Source organism: Hoplias malabaricus, chromosome 5, assembly GCF_029633855.1.
Source record: "Hoplias malabaricus isolate fHopMal1 chromosome 5, fHopMal1.hap1, whole genome shotgun sequence".
NCBI lineage: Eukaryota > Metazoa > Chordata > Actinopteri > Characiformes > Erythrinidae > Hoplias > Hoplias malabaricus.
In genome coordinates, this window is record NC_089804.1 from 58,529,555 (window position 1) to 58,548,464 (window position 18,910).

Genomic DNA, 18,910 nt, shown 5'->3' on the forward strand with positions numbered 1-18,910 from the left:
ACAGTAAACTACATCAGTCATGAACTACACTGTACACACAGCTCCTCTCTCCCTCTACAGTGAACTACATCAGTCACAAACTACACTGTACACACACAGCTCCTCGCTCCCTCTACAGTGAACTACATCAGTCATGAACTACACTGTACACACAGCTCTTCGCTCCCTCTACAGTGAACTACATCAGTCATGAACTACACTGTACACACAGCTCCTCTCTCCCTCTACAGTGAACTACATCAGTCACAAACTACACTGTACACACACAGCTCCTCGCTCCCTCTACAGTGAACTACATCAGTCATGAACTACACTGTACACACAGCTCTTCGCTCCCTCTACAGTGAACTACATCAGTCATGAACTACACTGTACACACAGCTCTTCGCTCCCTCTAGAGTGAACTACATCAGTCATGAACTACACTGTACACAGCTCTTCGCTCCCTCTACAGTGAACTACATCAGTCATAAACTACACTGTACACACACACAGCTCCTTCTACAGTGAACTACATCAGTCACAAACTACACTGTACACACACAGCTCCTTCTACAGTGAACTACATCAGTTACAAACTACACTGTACGCACAGCTCCTCGCTCATTCTACAGTGAACTACATCAGTCATAAACTACACTGTAAACACACAGCTCCTCTCTCCCTCTACAGTGGACTACATCAGTCATGAACTACACTGTACACACACAGCTCCTTCTACAGTGAACTACATCAGTCACAAACTACACTGTACACACACACAGCTCCTTCTACAGTGAACTACATCAGTCACAAACTACACTGAACACACACAGCTCCTTCTACAGTGAACTACATCAGTCACAAACTACACTGTACGCACAGCTCCTCGCTCATTCTACAGTGAACTACATCAGTCATAAACTACACTGTAAACACACAGCTCCTCTCTCCCTCTACAGTGAACTACATCAGTGATAAACTACACTGTACACAAACACCTCCTCGCTAACTCTACAGTGAACTACATAAGTCATAAACTACACTGTACACAGCTCCTCGCTCCTTCTACAGTCAACTACATCAGTCATAAAATACACTGTACACACACAGCTCCTCACTCCCTCTACAGTGAACTACATCAGTCATAAACTACACTGTACACACACAGCTTCTCTCTCCCTCTACAGTGAACTACATCAGTCATAAACTACACTACACACACAGCTCCTCCCCCCCCTTTAGAGTGGACTACATCAGTCATAAACTACATTGTACACACACAGCTCCTTGCTCCCTCTACAGTGAACTACATCAGTCATAAATTACAGTGTACACACACAGCTCTTCGCTCCTTTTACAGTGAACTACATCAGTCAAAAATTACACTGTACACACACAGCTCCTCTCTCCCTCTACAGTGAACTACATCAGTCACAAACTACACTGTACACACACAGCTCCTTGCCCCCTCTACAGTGAACTACATAAGTCATAAACTACACTACACACACAGCTCCTCTCTCCCTCTACAGTGAACTACATCAGTCATAATCTACACTGTACACACACAGCTCCTTGCTCCCTCTACAGTGAACTACATCAGTCATAAACTACACTGTACACACACAGATCCTCGCTCCCTCTACAGTGAACTACATCAGTCAAAAACTACACTGTACACACACAGCTCCTCGCTCCCTCTACAGTGAACTACATCAGTCATTAACAACACTGTACACACACTGCTCCTGACTCCCTCTACAGTGAAGTACATCAGTCATAAACTACACTGTACACACACAGCTCTTCACTCCCTCTACAGTGAACTACATCAGTCATAAACTACACTGTACACAGCTCCTCGCTCATTCTACAGTGAACTACATTAGTCATAAACTACACTACACACACAGCTCCTCTCTCCTTCTAAAGTGGACTACATCAGTCATAAACTACACTGTACATACACAGCTCCTCACTCCCTCTACAGTGAACTACATCAGTCACAAACTACACTGTACACACACAGCTCCTCACTCCCTCTACAGTGAACTACATCAGTCACAAACTACACTGTACACACACAGCTCTTCGCTCATTCTACAGTGAACTACATTAGTCATAAACTACACTACACACACAGCTCTTCACTCCCTCTACAGTGAACTACATCAGTCACAAACTACACTGTACACACACAGCTCCTCGCTCACTCTACAGTGAACTACATCAGTCATAAACTACACTGTACATACACAGCTCCTCGCTCCCTCTACAGTGAACTACATCAGTCACAAACTACACTGTACACACACAGCTCCTCGCTCACTCTACAGTGAACTACATCAGTCATAAACTACACTGTACATACACAGCTCCTCGCTCCCTCTACAGTGAACTACATCATTCATAAACTACACTACACACACATCTCCTCTCTCCCTCTGCAGTGGACTACATCAGTCATGAACTACACTGTACACGCACAGCTCCTCGCTCCCTCTACAGTGGACTACATCAGTCATGAACTACACTGTACACACACAGCTCCTCGCTCACTCTACAGTAAACTACATCAGTCATAAACTACACTGTACACAGCTCCTCGCTCATTCTACAGTAAACTACATCAGTCACAAATTAAACTGTGTACACACAGCTCCTCGCTGTTTCTACAGTGAACTACATCAGTCATAAACTATAATGTACACACACAGCTCTTCACTCCCTCGACAGTGGACTACATCAGTCATAAACTACACTGTACACACACAGCTCTTCACTCCCTCTACAGTGAACTACATCAGTCATAAACTACACTATACACAGCTCCTCGCTCATTCTACAGTGAACTACATCAGTCATAATCTACACTACACACACAGCTCCTCTCTCCTTCTAAAGTGAACTACATCAGTCATAAACTACACTGTACACAGACAGCTCCTCGCTCCCTCTACAGTGAACTACATCAGTCATAAACTTCACTGTACACAGACAGCTACTTGCTCTTTCTACAGTGAACTACATCAGTCATAAACTACACTGTACACACACAGCTCCTCGCTCCCTCTACAGTGAACTACATCAGTCATAAAGTACATTGTACACACACAGCTCCTCACTCTCTCTAAAGTGAACTACATCAGTCATAAACTACACTGTACACACACAGCTCCTCACTCATTCTACAGTGAACTACATCAGTCACAAACTACACTGTACACACAGCTCCTCACTCATTCTACAGTGAACTACATCAGTCACAAACTACACTGTACACACACAGCTCCTCACTCACTCTACATTGAACTATATCAGTCACAAAGTACACTGTACACACACAGCTCCTCACTCCCTCTACAGTGAACTACATCATTCATAAACTACACTGTACACACACAGCTCCTCGCTCCCTCTACAGTGAACTACATCAGTCATAAACTACACTGTACACACACAGCTCCTCGCTCCCTCTACAGTGAACTACATCAGTCATAAAGTACATTGTACACACACAGCTCCTCACTCTCTCTAAAGTGAACTACATCAGTCATAAACTACACTGTGCACACACAGCTCCTCACTCATTCTACAGTGAACTACATCAGTCACAAACTACACTGTACACACAGCTCCTCACTCATTCTACAGTGAACTACATCAGTCACAAACTACACTGTACACACAAAGCTCCTCTCTCCCTCTACAGTGAACTACATCAGTCATAAACTACACTGTACACACACAGCTCCTCGCTCCCTCTACAGTGAACTACATCAGTCATAAACTACACTGTACACACACAGCTCCTCGCTCCCTCTACAGTGAACTACATCAGTCATAAAGTACATTGTACACACACAGCTCCTCACTCTCTCTAAAGTGAACTACATCAGTCATAAACTACACTGTACACACACAGCTCCTCACTCATTCTACAGTGAACTACATCAGTCACAAACTACACTGTACACACAGCTCCTCACTCATTCTACAGTGAACTACATCAGTCACAAACTACACTGTACACACAAAGCTCCTCTCTCCCTCTACAGTGAACTACATCAGTCATAAACTACACTGTACACACACAGCTCCTCGCTCCCTCTACAGTGAACTACATCAGTCATAAACTACACTGTACACACACAGCTCCTCGCTCCCTCTACAGTGAACTACATCAGTCATAAAGTACATTGTACACACACAGCTCCTCACTCTCTCTAAAGTGAACTACATCAGTCATAAACTACACTGTACACACACAGCTCCTCACTCATTCTACAGTGAACTACATCAGTCACAAACTACACTGTACACACAGCTCCTCACTCATTCTACAGTGAACTACATCAGTCACAAACTACACTGTACACACAAAGCTCCTCTCTCCCTCTACAGTGAACTACATCAGTCATAAACTACACTGTACACACACAGCTCCTCGCTCCCTCTACAGTGAACTACATCAGTCACAAACTACACTGTACACACAAAGCTCCTCTCTCCCTCTACAGTGAACTACATCAGTCATAAACTACACTACACACACAGCTCCTCTCTCCCTCTAGAGTGGACTACATCAGTCATAAATTACAGTGTACACACACAGCTCCTCGCTTCCTCTACAGTGAACTACATCAGTCATAAATTACAGTGTACACACACAGCTCCTCGCTTCCTCTACAGTGAACTACATCAGTCATAAATTACAGTGTACACACACAGCTCCTCGCTTCCTCTACAGTGAACTACATCAGTCATAAATTACAGTGTACACACACAGCTCCTCACTCCTTTTACAGTGAACTACATCAGTCACAAACTACACTGTACACACAAAGCTCCTCTCTCCCTCTACAGTGAACTACATCAGTCATAAACTACACTACACACACAGCTCCTCTCTCCCTCTAGAGTGGACTACATCAGTTATAACCTACATTGTACACACACAGCTCCTCGCTTCCTCTACAGTGAACTACATCAGTCATAAATTACAGTGTACACACACAGCTCCTCACTCATTCTACAGTGAACTACATCAGTCACAAACTACACTGTACACACAAAGCTCCTCTCTCCCTCTACAGTGAACTACATCAGTCATAAACTACACTGTACACACACAGCTCCTCGCTCCCTCTACAGTGAACTACATCAGTCACAAACTACACTGTACACACAAAGCTCCTCTCTCCCTCTACAGTGAACTACATCAGTCATAAACTACACTACACACACAGCTCCTCTCTCCCTCTAGAGTGGACTACATCAGTTATAACCTACATTGTACACACACAGCTCCTCGCTTCCTCTACAGTGAACTACATCAGTCATAAATTACAGTGTACACACACAGCTCCTCGCTTCCTCTACAGTGAACTACATCAGTCATAAATTACAGTGTACACACACAGCTCCTCACTCCTTTTACAGTGAACTACATCAGTCATAAACTACACTGTACACACACAGCTTCTTGCTCCCTCTACAGTAAACTACATCAGTCACAATCTACACTGTACACACACAGCTCCTCCCTTCCTCTACAGTGAACTACATCAGTCATAAATTACAGTGTACACACACAGCTCCTCGCTTCCTCTACAGTGAACTACATCAGTCATAAATTACAGTGTACACACACAGCTCCTCACTCCTTTTACAGTAAACTACATCAGTCATAAACTACACTGTACACACACAGCTTCTTGCTCCCTCTACAGTAAACTACATCAGTCACAATCTACACTGTACACACACAGCTCCTCCCTTCCTCTACAGTGAACTACATAAGTCTTTATCTGCACTGTACACACACAGCTCCTCCCTTCCTCTACAGTGAACTACATAAGTCTTTATCTGCACTGTACACACACAGCTCCTCGCTCCCTCTACAGTGAACTACATCAGTCACAATCTACACTGTACACACACAGCTCCTCACTCCCTCTACAGTGAACTACATCAGTCATAAACTACACTGTACACACACAGCTCCTCGCTCCCTCTACAGTGAACTACATCAGTCATAAACTACACTGTACACACACAGCTCCTCACTACCTCTACAGTGAACTACATCAGTCACAATCTACACTGTACACACATAGACATCACTAGAGTTCAGATTCACACAGATGAATAAATAGAAATGATGTGTGTTAGAATTATATACTGCAATGTTAACATCTAGATTCAGTCGTTTTAGGACGTGTGTAGTGCACTACAGAGGGAGGATGGAGTGATTTGGGATCAAACCTGTGTTTCTGTCAGGCTTCGTGGTGTTCTAATGTCTCTCTTTAAGAGGCACTATAGCCCCTACTGGACTGTCCTGATAATGCAGTAGTTTTTTTATTTGTTTGGACTGGGATATTTTCAGAAATGAAGAGAGGAAAATTTTAGTTTTTAAATGAAAAAAAATGAAACTGTGGATAGGGGGGACTGGGGGAAACATTGACCTCGACATGGACCTTTAGAACAAGCCTGGGTCGTATTTTTACATTAACATTATAGCTTCAAAATCATTGCGATACTCCACTGAGCCGTAATAGGGAGAATCTAACCTTTGCCACTGCAACTCTTGTCTCAGCACTGCAGAAATGGCACTATGTAACTATCGGAGGAGGGTAGGAAACCACCATGCTCCCACCACTTATTTCTTGATTACAGGACAGGGCTGTAACTGTGAACTCCACTCTTCAGCTGTGGCCCAAGAAGGAAAGTAGCACTTACAAAAGAGTGGATAGCGGCTTTAAAGTGTGAAACATGGTCATTAATATTTTATGAAAAGTATCATTAACTTTGTCTTTTCTTTGTCTTGTCTTTTCTCTCCCTCTGCGTTCCTCTGGACTAACAGATGTAATTGATGACCGTAAGTGTTCGGACTTCCTCTGTACCTTGTCTTTCTGGGACTTTTTATTTTCTGATGATGATTTTCTTTGTATTAAAGGTGCAATCATTCATTTTCACCAAGAACAAAAGTGTAAACAATGTTCATAAACACTATTATTTATTATTTCTACATTTTTACAAGACTCCATTTGCTTTGCAATGCCTGAAATAATCACTGTATGAGTGGGGTCTCCACATGGGAACCACCATGTTTAATTACCTCCAGACCTCTAGGTGTCAGTATAATGGCTGGTTTATAGTGTGGAGCAAACAGCTGATTGCGGTGTATAAATATATGCTGTTTTTAATGTTATTTATCATTCTGTAAATTACATATTGTCTGTATTTGAACCTCATGCAGTCAAGCAGCCTCCAGTGATCACGTTTCAGACAGAGTCCTACACTGTCTTTTACCCGTTCGAGGTTATGCTGAAATGTGAAGCCATGGGAAACCCCGCCCCCAGGTGAGTGACCCCTCCCCCATCATTATAGTAATTATTGAATTTAAGGTACATTCCCAGGAGAGAAGAGACTGTGATATAGACGTTAACACACTGTTAGAGACAAACCTAGTGTTCAATACTCGTTCACAGTGAGCGTGAATATAACCAGATATTTGTAACTTTTATTTACATTTTTGAGACTTTTATTCTGAATATTACAGCTTAACATAAAATACAGTGAAGGGGCAGAGTATGGGAGGGGCCGGGAAGCTCATGGGGGAGCGTCCAGCATGCTCAGCGGACACAGCAGGCTCATCAGAAGAAATAACTTGGATTTAATTGGTTTAACAGCATCATGTGACATTGTAGCTCACCTACTGGCTACTGCAGAGGCTCCGCCCTCGCTGTGTGTTTTCAGTGAGCAGCGCAGTGTGGAAACAGAGTGGAAACCAGAAGGACCCTGTAAAATCTGCACAGATGGATGAGGTTTTACTGTGAAGCACTGCATTAGAAATATAACAGAGTCCACTAGTCCAGTGTTTACATTCAGCTCACAGTCTCTCAGATGATCTACATTTATCAGCGTTTCACTTCACAGAGAGGAATCCACTGGGAACCTGCTGAAGTTCAGCACAGTCAAAGCTTTCACACTCACTATTAAACCAAGTGGCATCTGTGATGATGTATTCAGGGGGACGACAGCTGCGTTATTTACTAGGGACGTCTCCAGACGACGGGGTCTGAATTTACTGATCACTGGCCAAACAGGACGCTGCTGACAGAGAGTCTGCCCTGACTCAGAGGCTTTTATCAAATTAAACTCCTGCTATTAATCCTCCTCCTCCTCCTAGGAAAGCTTGGCTGGTGCTGGAGGTAGCGTTAGTGGGTCCAGCAGGAGGTGCTCTCTCTGTGTGGTTCCCAATGCCTGAGTGCAGTGAGGGGGACACTGTACTGAATAAACAGTGCCGTCTTCCAGGTCAAAGGGATGACACCAATTTCTGTCTAAATCTGTGAATGGAAATGCGTTTTCGCCAAAAACCGAGACAATAGGCGTCCTCAGAAGAATGATTAATTTTCCGGGACAGACAGTAAAAAAAGGGAACAATCCCAGGAAAACAAGGACACGTGGCAACACTCGGCACCCTCCACTTTGGGATCCACTGATTTACATGAAGCACATCCTAAGTCTTGCTGATGTTACTGTGGTGATCCAGTGAGAAGAACTTCAGAAGCTTGTGAGAAAACGGCTGTATTCATAGTTGGAGTTTGAAATGGAGGGGTGAGTGCACTGCGCCCCCTACAGACCACACTGTTTAGTGTTAAACTGAGAGGGGAGGAAAGGAACAATGGAAAGGAGCCTGTAGATTGATTGGAGACTATTGTGTAAAATAGAATGGTGTGATGAACAGTGTGTTACTGCAGTGGATTAGAGAATGTTGCTCCTCCCACTGTTTAGTGCGGAGTTTGTGGGCGGAGTCAGTCGTATAAAATAAAATAAAATCACGGTGTAAAACGTCTTTAGACGGAACATGGAGGAGGAGCAGCGTGTGTTTTATATCAGTGAACACTGAAAAATAGCTCCTCCCACTTTTGGACTGCTCCTGTTCTTAATGTTATGACTGTTAATGATGATGTTAATATCAGCCAAAAGATTAAGACCACTGCCAGGTGAAGTAACACAGAATGAATTCTGCTGCTCAAACAGAGCTTTTTGTTGTGATTCTCATCTCTCTTTAACCTTGGTCCTCATCCCTCCTTCCTCTAGCTACCGGTGGGTGAAGGATGGAGAGATCTTCAGGGAGGAGTCCTTCAGCTCTGACCCCATCACTGCAAACGAAGACGAGGATCTGAAGTCTTATCTGGGAAAGTATCGCTGTTACGCCTCCAATGAACTGGGGACGGCCATGTCAGACGTCATCGAGCTCATCACAGAGCGTGAGTCTCCCGTCTGCATCCAGACTCTTTCTGATCACCTAACTGACTGATGTTGCTCCACCTCACGTCTAGGGCAGTGTAGGGGGAATAACACGAGAAGGAAAGAATGAAAAATTCTTGGAAAAGATAAGCTATATTTTATATTTTATATTATATCCCTGATCTTTGGTCCAGTCCTCTTTGATTAAGACCTAAGTTTTTGTTTCTTCAGAGTGTTGTTTTGTGTTGCACTGTAGGTTTTTTTGTATGGCTGTTTAGTTTCTTATTATGGATTCTATCTGTTCTCCATGTTCCTGTGTTTATTGTGTTTGCTTTTTGTTTGCTTTATCTTTGGAGCATTTAAATTTTATTCTGCTCCTGGTAACTGTCTGTGAGGAGTGTGGTGTGTTCTCCCTGTGTCTGCGTGGGTTTCCTTCGGGTGACTGTCTGTGAGGAGTGTGGTGTGTTCTCCCTGTGTCTGCATGGGTTTCCTCTGGGTGACTGTCTGTGAGGAGTGTGGTGTGTTCTCCCTGTGTCTGTGTGGGTTTCCTCTGGGTGATTGTCTGTGAGGAGTGTGGTGCGTTCTCCCTGTGTCTGTGTGGGTTTCTTCTGGGTGACTGTCTGTGAGGAGTGTGGTGTGTTCTCCCTGTGTCTGTGTGGGTTTCCTCTGGGTGACTGTGAAGAGTGTGGTGTGTTCTCCCTGTGTCTGCGTGGGTTTCCTCCGGGTGCTCCGGTTTCCTCCCATGCTCCAAAAACACACGTTGGTAGGTGGATTGGAGACTCAAAAGTTTCTATAGGTGTGAGTGTGTGAGGGAATGTGTGAGTGTGTGTCGCCCTGTGTAGGCCTGGTGCCCCCTCCAGGGTGTGTTCCTGCCTTGTGCCCAGTGATTCTGGGTAGGCTCCAGACCCACCACCATCCTGATATCAGTTATTGAAGATAAGGTCATTGAGGGCTGAATATTTTGGGTGGCAGTTCTGTTCTTAGAACATTATTAATATTTTGATGTGTCTGATCCACACTGTGTGATGGCAATGCATAAATTGGGATAGCCCCTCCCATCTTCACAATATTCACCATAAACACTACTGACATTCTGTAGTGTACTTACAATACCTCAGGTCCCAGCTGAAAACTAATCCTGTCCGAATAGGGCTTTTGTCTTTGACTTCATTGTTTTGTTGTGTTAATCTAGTCAATTTATAGAGTATATTATCATCACAGTCAGAATCTTTCTCTCACATCTAATGTATTATTGAATAATTGTAATCATACACAGGATAAGACATAAAATATCCTATGCCAATCCATTAGAGCTTCACATAGGGCCCACCCCACTCTTTTCCTATCTGCAGCCACCACATTCCTGTAATCCTTGCCTATTTACATTCTAACCCAAACCACTAAGATTGCTGTGGCCATTTATGATCAGATCAGCAACATGCTAGACCTAACATGAGGCTTACTCACAGGCCTCAGCCCAGGTGTACCCAATTCATCTACTGCATTGCTAGCTCTTCACAGGGGTCAAGTAGGCACACCCACTCTGTGTTTTGCTAATTTAAGCCCACAACCTCCAGAAGCCACTGGCCTTGTGACTACAACCTTATGTAAAAATATACACCTTGTGTAAATTATCTTATGCTGCCTTAGAAGTGTAAATAATTGTGTTTGTGTCTGTTTTCCACAGCCTTGCCCTCTCTGCCGAGAGAGAAGAGAGTGAGGAAGAATGTGAAAGAAGGAGAAACTGTGGTGCTCCACTGTAACGTCCCAGAAACTTCAGTGGCCCCCAGCATTTTCTGGATGGACAAAAGTGAGTTTAACTCCACCTTAACCTTCTGTCACACCCATATAAGGAACTGTGTGTGTGGCTGGATCCCATATAAGGAGTTGTGGGTGTGGATGGATGCCTGTATAAAGAGTTGTGAGTGTGAAAGTATGTCCATAAAATGAGATGTGGGTATAGATATATGCCAGTATAAGGGAGAAGACTGGTGCTGCAGAACCAGAAATCCATAGGGAGGAGTTGGATATGATCCAGCTCCTCCCAAATTGTGTTTTCATTGGATTAGATTACAACTGGCTCCTCCTAATACAACCTAACCTTTTCCCCTGACAAAGTGGGATGTAGGCAGAGTTGGATGTGATCCAACTCCACCTAGTGGATTTCTGGTTCCGGAGTGAGGAGTATATTTGATATAAGGAGTTGGGTGTGTGTGTGTGTGTGGCTGGATGCCTGTGTAAGATGTGCTTGTGTCTGGATACCTGTACATGGGGATGTGGGTGTTGCTTGGTGCCCATATAAGTAGTTGTGGGTGTGGCTGGATGCCTGTATTAGGGGATGTGGGTGTGGCTGGATTTCTCTCTGATAGAGAGATTTGAGAATATCTGTGGCACACTTTGATAAAGAAAACTTCTGAATGTCACTGAATTAACCATTCCCATTTGTTTCAGTCTTAGAGAAATCCAGCTAAGACCCAGAATTCTTAGACACAGCTCCCCCTACAGGACGATGGTCTGTTCTGTTTGTTTGTTTATTTTAATTGTCCCAACTGGAACACCTGCTGGTTCTGCATATTGAATTTGCAGACCACTTGTAACAGTTCTCATTCTGCTCGACCTATCAGCAGCATTTGATATGGTCAACCACCACATCTTACTAAACAAACTCACTGACATGGGCTTCAAGAACAATGGACTCTCCTGGTTTGAGTCTTATCTCACTGGACGATCCTTCAGTGTGTCATGGCTTGGACAAACATCAGCACGACACCACCTCACCACATGTGTGCCCCAAGGCTCAGTGCTGGGACCCCTCCTCTTTGCCTCGTACACCACCTCTCTAGGCCCAATCATACATTCGCACGGCTTCTCCTATCACTGCTATGCAGATGACATACAGCTCTATTTATCCTTTCCTCCAGGAGACACTTCAGTGGCAACTCGAATCTCTGACTGTCTCTCTGGCATATCTACATGGATGAAGGAACATCACCTCCAATTGAACTTATCCAAAACTGAACTACTGGTCCTCCCAGCCAAGCAAGCTATTCTCCATAACATCAGCATCAAGCTAGAGTCCCTATCAGTGGCTCCCACCAAGGTTGTAAGAAACCTGGGTGTCATGGTTGATGACCAGCTGACCTTCGCAGATCACGTTACCGCTGTAGCTCGATCGTACCGCTTCTCCCTATTCAACATATGGAAGATTAGGCCATTCCTAACTCAACATACAACACAGCTCCTCGTTCAGACGTTAGTAATCTCCCGTCTAGACTATTGCAATGCCCTCCTGACAAGTCTTCCGGCCTGTGCTGTGAGACCGCTACAGATGATCCAGAATGCTGCAGCACGCCTGGTCTTCAACCAGCCTAAAAGAGCACATGTCACACCCCTATTAGTTGAGCTGCATTGGCTACCCTTAGCTGCTCGCATCAAATTTAAATCACTAATGATGGCCTTCAGAGTATTCACTGGTTCTGCTCCCATCTACCTCAATAGACTCTTAAAACCATACGTTAGCGCCCGCCCTCTCCGTTCCTCAAAGGAGCGCCAACTAACACGTCCAACCCCCCGTACAGGTCAGTCGAGGCTATTCTCATCTCTGGTACCACGCTGGTGGAACGAGCTTCCAAGCACTATCAGAGCAACAGAAACCCTCTCTGCATTCAAGAAATCATTGAAAACCCAGCTCTTCCGAGAGTATCTTTTGCACTGAATGTCTTTCTTTAATGCACTTATTACTTCCTGGCATATTGCACTTAATGTAAGGTATTTTGTATAATTTGTGCTGTAGTTCGAATGTTAGATCCTCTTTTGTAAGTCGCTTTGGATAAAAGCGTCTGCCAAATGCATAAATGTAAATGTAAATGTAACTAAAGCTGTAGTGCAGCATGAGCTGCAAGCCCAGGCATGCATTTGGTCCCATGGTAAATAGACTTGCTTTTCTAAAGGCTGCAGTTTCCTGCAAAATTAATGGCACAATTTCTGTTTTGCTCTTTATTCTGCAAAAGGTTGAAAAACATTTAATGTGCCATCATTTTTCCAGTGTGTTTATTTAAGCAATAAAACAAGAAAGTTAATGTGTAAATAGGCATAACAATCACACTCATTCAATGCCTTCCATACGACTTTGGGACAGAGTCAGGTTCCACATGTGAGTTTAGTGTAATTATATGGATCCGGCCTGGAAAACAGGAAAACTCAATCAGCGCAAGGACCCACCAATCGACCTTCACCAACCAACATCATCCCGGATACTTCGGTTCAGCAAAGGTAGGTTACATTCAATCAAATTTAGTAACGTTAATGTACTATGTTACAGGTTTGGATATGGTTTATGGTTTATCCATAAATGTTGGATAATGCCAGTTGGAATTTTTGTATTTTATTAGTTCTGTAAGTAAATAGGTCAATAAACTGTGCTAGCTAGCTAACATTAGCAACCAAGCTAAACAAAATACTGTTAATTTTAACTCTTTTTTTTGTTATCGCACTGCTACATCAGTTATTTTGTAAAATAAACCATGTTAGTATGTCATATAAACATAAATTGTGTTTGATGTTTCATAGCACACTTTAAACTTTGGGAGCATATGATAAATATAAAATAGAACATTTATTCCAGCAGCCAAAAGTAACAGTGACCTACAGTAGTGTAGTGTTATAACAGAGCTTTGTATAAAACTCTAATGTTAGGTGGATATTTTGATAAGTCGCCTAAATCTCACCAACCTTAAGCCAGCTCCTTGAGTGAAATTTACTTTTCCACATTAAATGGTGCAGCAGTTGCATTCTGGTGCCTCCAGCTAATGCCACAAGTGGTATATATATATATATATATATATATAGTGTCTGTCCTGAATACAGTATTGTGTCTGTGCTGAATTAAAATTTATACTGTAAGTTAAATAATTTACTATACTAATAATATTAACATATCTGTAAGATTGCTGTATCGGGGAAGCAGATTGTTAGAACACCTGGACCCTCTTTCTCAGTTCAGATGAGGTGAGTTTCTATTATTTCAGCTAAATAATGTTTACAGCTTCAGATTCACCTAATGCATTTTATGTTGCGTAATACAATATGATTGTTGTTGATAGGTTACAAAATATGCTGTGGGTCCATTTACAAAAATGAAATGAATAAAACTTTTACTGGACCCAATCTCCTAGAGAGGGGCTGGATGCTCTTTCACTCTGGAGTTGCCCAGGGTGAGAGGCGTAAGGCAGGAGTGGGCTTACTCATAGCCCCCCGGCTTAGTGCCTGTATGTTAGGGTTTACCCCAGTGGACAAGAGGGTAATTTCCCTGCGCCTTCGGGTTGGGGAAAGGGGTCTGACGGTTGTTTGTGCTTATGCACTGAACAGCAGTTCAGAGCACCTGTCCTTCCTGGGGACCCTTGAGGGGTGCTGGAGAGTACTCATTCTGGGGACTCCATTGTTCTGCTTGGAGGACTTCAATGCTCACGTGAGTAATGACAGTGAGACCTGGAGGGGAATGGTTGGGAGAAACGGCTGATCTGAAACCAAGTGGTGTTCAGTTATTGGATCCCCTGTGCCCATCACAGTTTATCCATTATGAAACACCATGTTCGAGCATAAGGGTGTCCACAAGTACACCTGGCATCAGGATACCCTAGGCCGCAATTCGATGATTGACTTCATAGTCGTATCATCGGACCTGCGGCCATATGTTCTGGACATTCGGGTGAAGAGAGGTGCTGAGCTGTCAACTGATTACCACCTGGTGGTGAGTTGGATCAGATGACAGGGGAGGATGCCGGACAGACCTGGCAGGCCTAATTGTGTGCTGAGGGTTTGCTGGGAACGTTTGGCAGAGGAACCTGTCAGAAAGATCTTCAACTCCCACATCCAGCAGAGCTTCGACTGCATCCCGTGGTAGACTGCTGATATTGAGTCTGAATGGGCTATGTTCCGGACCTCCATTGTTGAGGCGGTTGAATGGAGCTGTGGCTGCAAGGTTATCTGTGCCTGTCAGGAAGGCAATCCCCGCATTCGGTGCTGGACACCCCGGGTGAGGGGGGCTGTCAAGCAGAAGAAAGTGTCCTCTTGAGCCTGGTTGGCTCAAGGGACTCCGGAGGCAGCTGACAGGTACTGAAGAGCCAACTGGCTCGCGGCTTCAGCTGTCACTGAGGTAAAAACTCGGGTGTGGGAGGAGTTCGGTGAGGGAATGGAAAACGACTTTCGGTCGGCTCTGAGAAGTCGGTCGGTTCTGAGAAGTCGGTCGGTTCTGGAAAATCATCAGGGGACTCAGGAGGGGAAAGCACATCTTCCACAGAGGAAGTAGAGTTTGGGAATCCTGGGTAGGGCTCGTTTATCACTGGGGCTGAGGTGGCCGAGGTGGTAGGAAAACTCCTTGGTTGTAGGGCCCCGGGGGTGGATGAGGTTCGCCCTGGGTTCCTCAAGGCTCTGGATGTTGTGGAGATGTCCTGGCTGACACGTATTTGCAACATTGCGTGAACATCGGAGGCAGTGCCTCTGGACTGGCAGACTGGGGTGGTGGTTGCCCTTTTTAAGAAGGGGGATCAGAGGGTGTGTTCCAACTATAGGGTTATCACACTCCTCAGCCTTCCCGGTAAGGTCTATGTGGGGGTACTGGAGAAGAGAGTCCGACTGATAGTTGAACCTCAGATCCATGAGGAACAATGCGGATTCCGCCTCGGTTGTGGAACACAGGACCAGCTCTTTACCCTTGCTAGGATCCTGGATGGTGCGTGGGAGTTTGCTCAACCACTCTACATGTGTTTTGTGGATCTGGAGTAGGCATTCGACTGTGTCCCTCGGGGTATTCTGTGGGTGCTCTGGGAGTATGGGGTACTGGGATCTTTGCTATGAGCTATCCAGTCCCTGTATAAACAGAGCAGTAGTCTGGTTCATATGGCTGGCAGTAAGTCAGACTGGTTTCCAGTTGGAGTTGGACTCCGTCAGGGCTGCCCGTTGTCACCGATTCTGTTCATCATTTTTATGGACAGAATTTCTCGGAGTAGCCAAGCGGCGGAAGGTGTCCAGTCTGGTGGTCTCAGGATTCCATGTCTGCTTTTTGTGGATGATGTGGTCTTGTTGGCTTCGTCGAGCCGGGACCTCCAGCTCTTGCTGGACCAGTTTGCAGCCGAGTGTGAAGCGGTAGGGATGAGAATCAGCACCTCCACATCTGAGTCCATGGTACTCAGTCAGAAAAGGGTGTAGTGCTCTCTCCAGGTTGGAAGTGAGATCCTGCCTCTAGTGGAGGAGTTTAAATAACTTGGGTTCTTGTTCACGAGTGAGGGAAAGATGGAGTGGGAGATTGACAGGTGGATCGGTGCAGCATCAGCAGTAATGCCGGCTTTGTATCAGTCCGTTGTGGTGAAGAGAGAGCTGAGCAGAAAAGCAAAGCTCTCAATTTACCATTCAATCTACGTCCCAACCCTCAGCTATGGTCATGAGCTTCGGGTAGTGACTGAACGAATGAGATCGCGGGTACAAGCAGCTGAAATTAGTTTTCTCCGCAGGGTGACTGGACTTTCCCTTACAGACAGGGTTAGGAGCTCGGACGTCCGGGAGAGACTCAGAGTGGAGCTGCTGCTCCTCCATGTCAAGAGGAGCCAGTTGAGGTGGTTCAGGCGTCTGGTCCGGATGCCTCCTGGATGCCTTCCTGGTGAGGTGTTGAGGGCATGTCCAACGGGGAGGAGGCCCTGGGGCAGACCAAGAACAGACAGGGTTAGGAGCTCGGACGTCCGGGAGAGACTCAGAGTGGAGCTGCTGCTCCTCCATGTCAAGAGGAGCCAGTTGAGGTGGTTCAGGCGTCTGGTCCGGATGCCTCCTGGATGCCTTCCTGGTGAGGTGTTGAGGGCATGTCCAACGGGGAGGAGGCCCTGGGGCAGACCAAGAACTCGCTGGAGAGACTACATGTCTCGACTAGCCTGGGAACGCCTCAGTATACCCCCGGAGGAGCTGGAAGCAGTGGCTGGGGAGAGGGAAGTCTGGGTTTCTTTACTCAGACTGCTTCCCCGCGGCTCGGAATTGGATAAGCAGTGGAAAATGGATGGATGGATGGATGGATGGATAAAAATTTTACAATAAAATTCATTCATTTATTATCTGTAGCCCTTATCCAGTTCAGGTGGGAACACACCCTGGAGGGGGCGCCAGTCCATCACAGGGCGAAACACACTCACACACTCACACCTACGGACACTTTTGAGTCTCCGATCCACCTACCACCTACTATGTTTTTGGAGCGTGGGAGGAAACTGGATCACCCGGAGGAAACCCACGCAGACACAGGGAGAACACACCACACTCCTCACAGACAGTCACCCAGAGGAAACCCACGCAGACACAGGGAGAACACACCACACTCCTCACAGACAGTCACCCAGAGGAAACCCACGCAGACACAGGAAAAAACACCACACTCCTCACAGACAGTCACCCGGAGCGGGACTCGAACCTACAACCTCCTGGACCCTGGATCTGTGACAGAGACACTACCTGCTGCTCCACCGTGATGCCCCACAATAAAATTAATATGTTTTAGTTCTGTACACGGCCATTTACTAATCTTTTTTTTACAAGTGTGTTTTATTCAACTGGATTTTAATCTTATTCCCTTTTCTGTGTACAGATTCACTCACTGTGTCACTCATCCACCCCTCCCATGGTCACTGTGGATATAAAAGGATGTGCTCAGCAGTGCCGCCAAACCTACAGGGGTTAAAGTAAGTATATACATTTCTTCCTATCTTTATAAAAAGTTGGACGTGTTACATATAATTGAATGTCTCTTCAGAGTCTTTGGGGTGTGTTGTCCCTGAACAGTCTCCTGCTGATGGATCAGGTCCCTCTGACATCACCCATGCTCTCACACTTCACAGATTTTCTTCTTACTGTCTGCTGCATTTTGTATAATGTGTTGAAACTTCACTCCTCTACCTTCATGTGCTCTCTTCCAGAGAACACCTCATCTAGTCCTCAGAATCATCAGTTATTTTATATTTCCAAAGCAATCTATATTACGTATATATTTTGATGTTTGTATCGTGTTGTGGATTGTATTGTGTAGTAGCTAGCAATAGTCAGTCTGACCTAAGACACCAGGCTAAAGTTCTGGGCCCATCCACTTCACATTGAACTGACAGTGGCCTATTCTCTAAAACGAGCTTTACGCTCCTGAGCAAAACTGTTCAACAGAGATGTATTTGGACCTAATATATTAGCCGTTATTGGTCTGTTCTGGACAAGAGAAGTAAATAAATATGACCTTAAGTTATTAACATGTTTCTATTTCTCCACACAGATAAGTTTGAAAGAGTCTTTGCAGGACTTTCCCTGGCCCCACTGAGGTTTCTATGAGTGGTAAGGACCTTTTTCTGTTTACATTCTTCTACCTTCATAAATTCATGTTATTTTAATGTACATTAAAATTAAGTAAATGTTTGTGATAAAAGTTTATATGACAGCAGACTGTCTTTATTATCATTATTTCAGATGAAATGTGAGTCATTATGTAGGTAATTTCTGGAAGACCATTAAATGTCACAGCTGTAGTTACCAGGGACTGTGTATTCATATCCAGCAAAGATGTTTTTATAGCTGCACTATGTGTACATTATTTATATCCAAGTTCATTTGTGCCATTTCACAAATAAAACATTCCCTTTCTGTATTCTTT

General features: G+C 44.7%; 1 protein-coding gene across 1 annotated transcript in view; it reads left to right on the top strand.

Annotated features, from left to right (window-relative positions):
- LOC136696580 (neural cell adhesion molecule L1-like) overlaps nucleotides 1–18,910 on the top strand; it is a 78,993-nt gene that overhangs the window by 18,931 nt on the left and 41,152 nt on the right. The window contains exons 3-6 of the mRNA XM_066671098.1: nucleotides 6,848–6,862; nucleotides 7,244–7,346; nucleotides 9,091–9,260; nucleotides 10,928–11,050. Coding sequence (XP_066527195.1) covers nucleotides 6,848–6,862; nucleotides 7,244–7,346; nucleotides 9,091–9,260; nucleotides 10,928–11,050 — 411 coding nt within the window. The remainder of the gene's footprint in view (nucleotides 1–6,847; nucleotides 6,863–7,243; nucleotides 7,347–9,090; nucleotides 9,261–10,927; nucleotides 11,051–18,910) is intronic.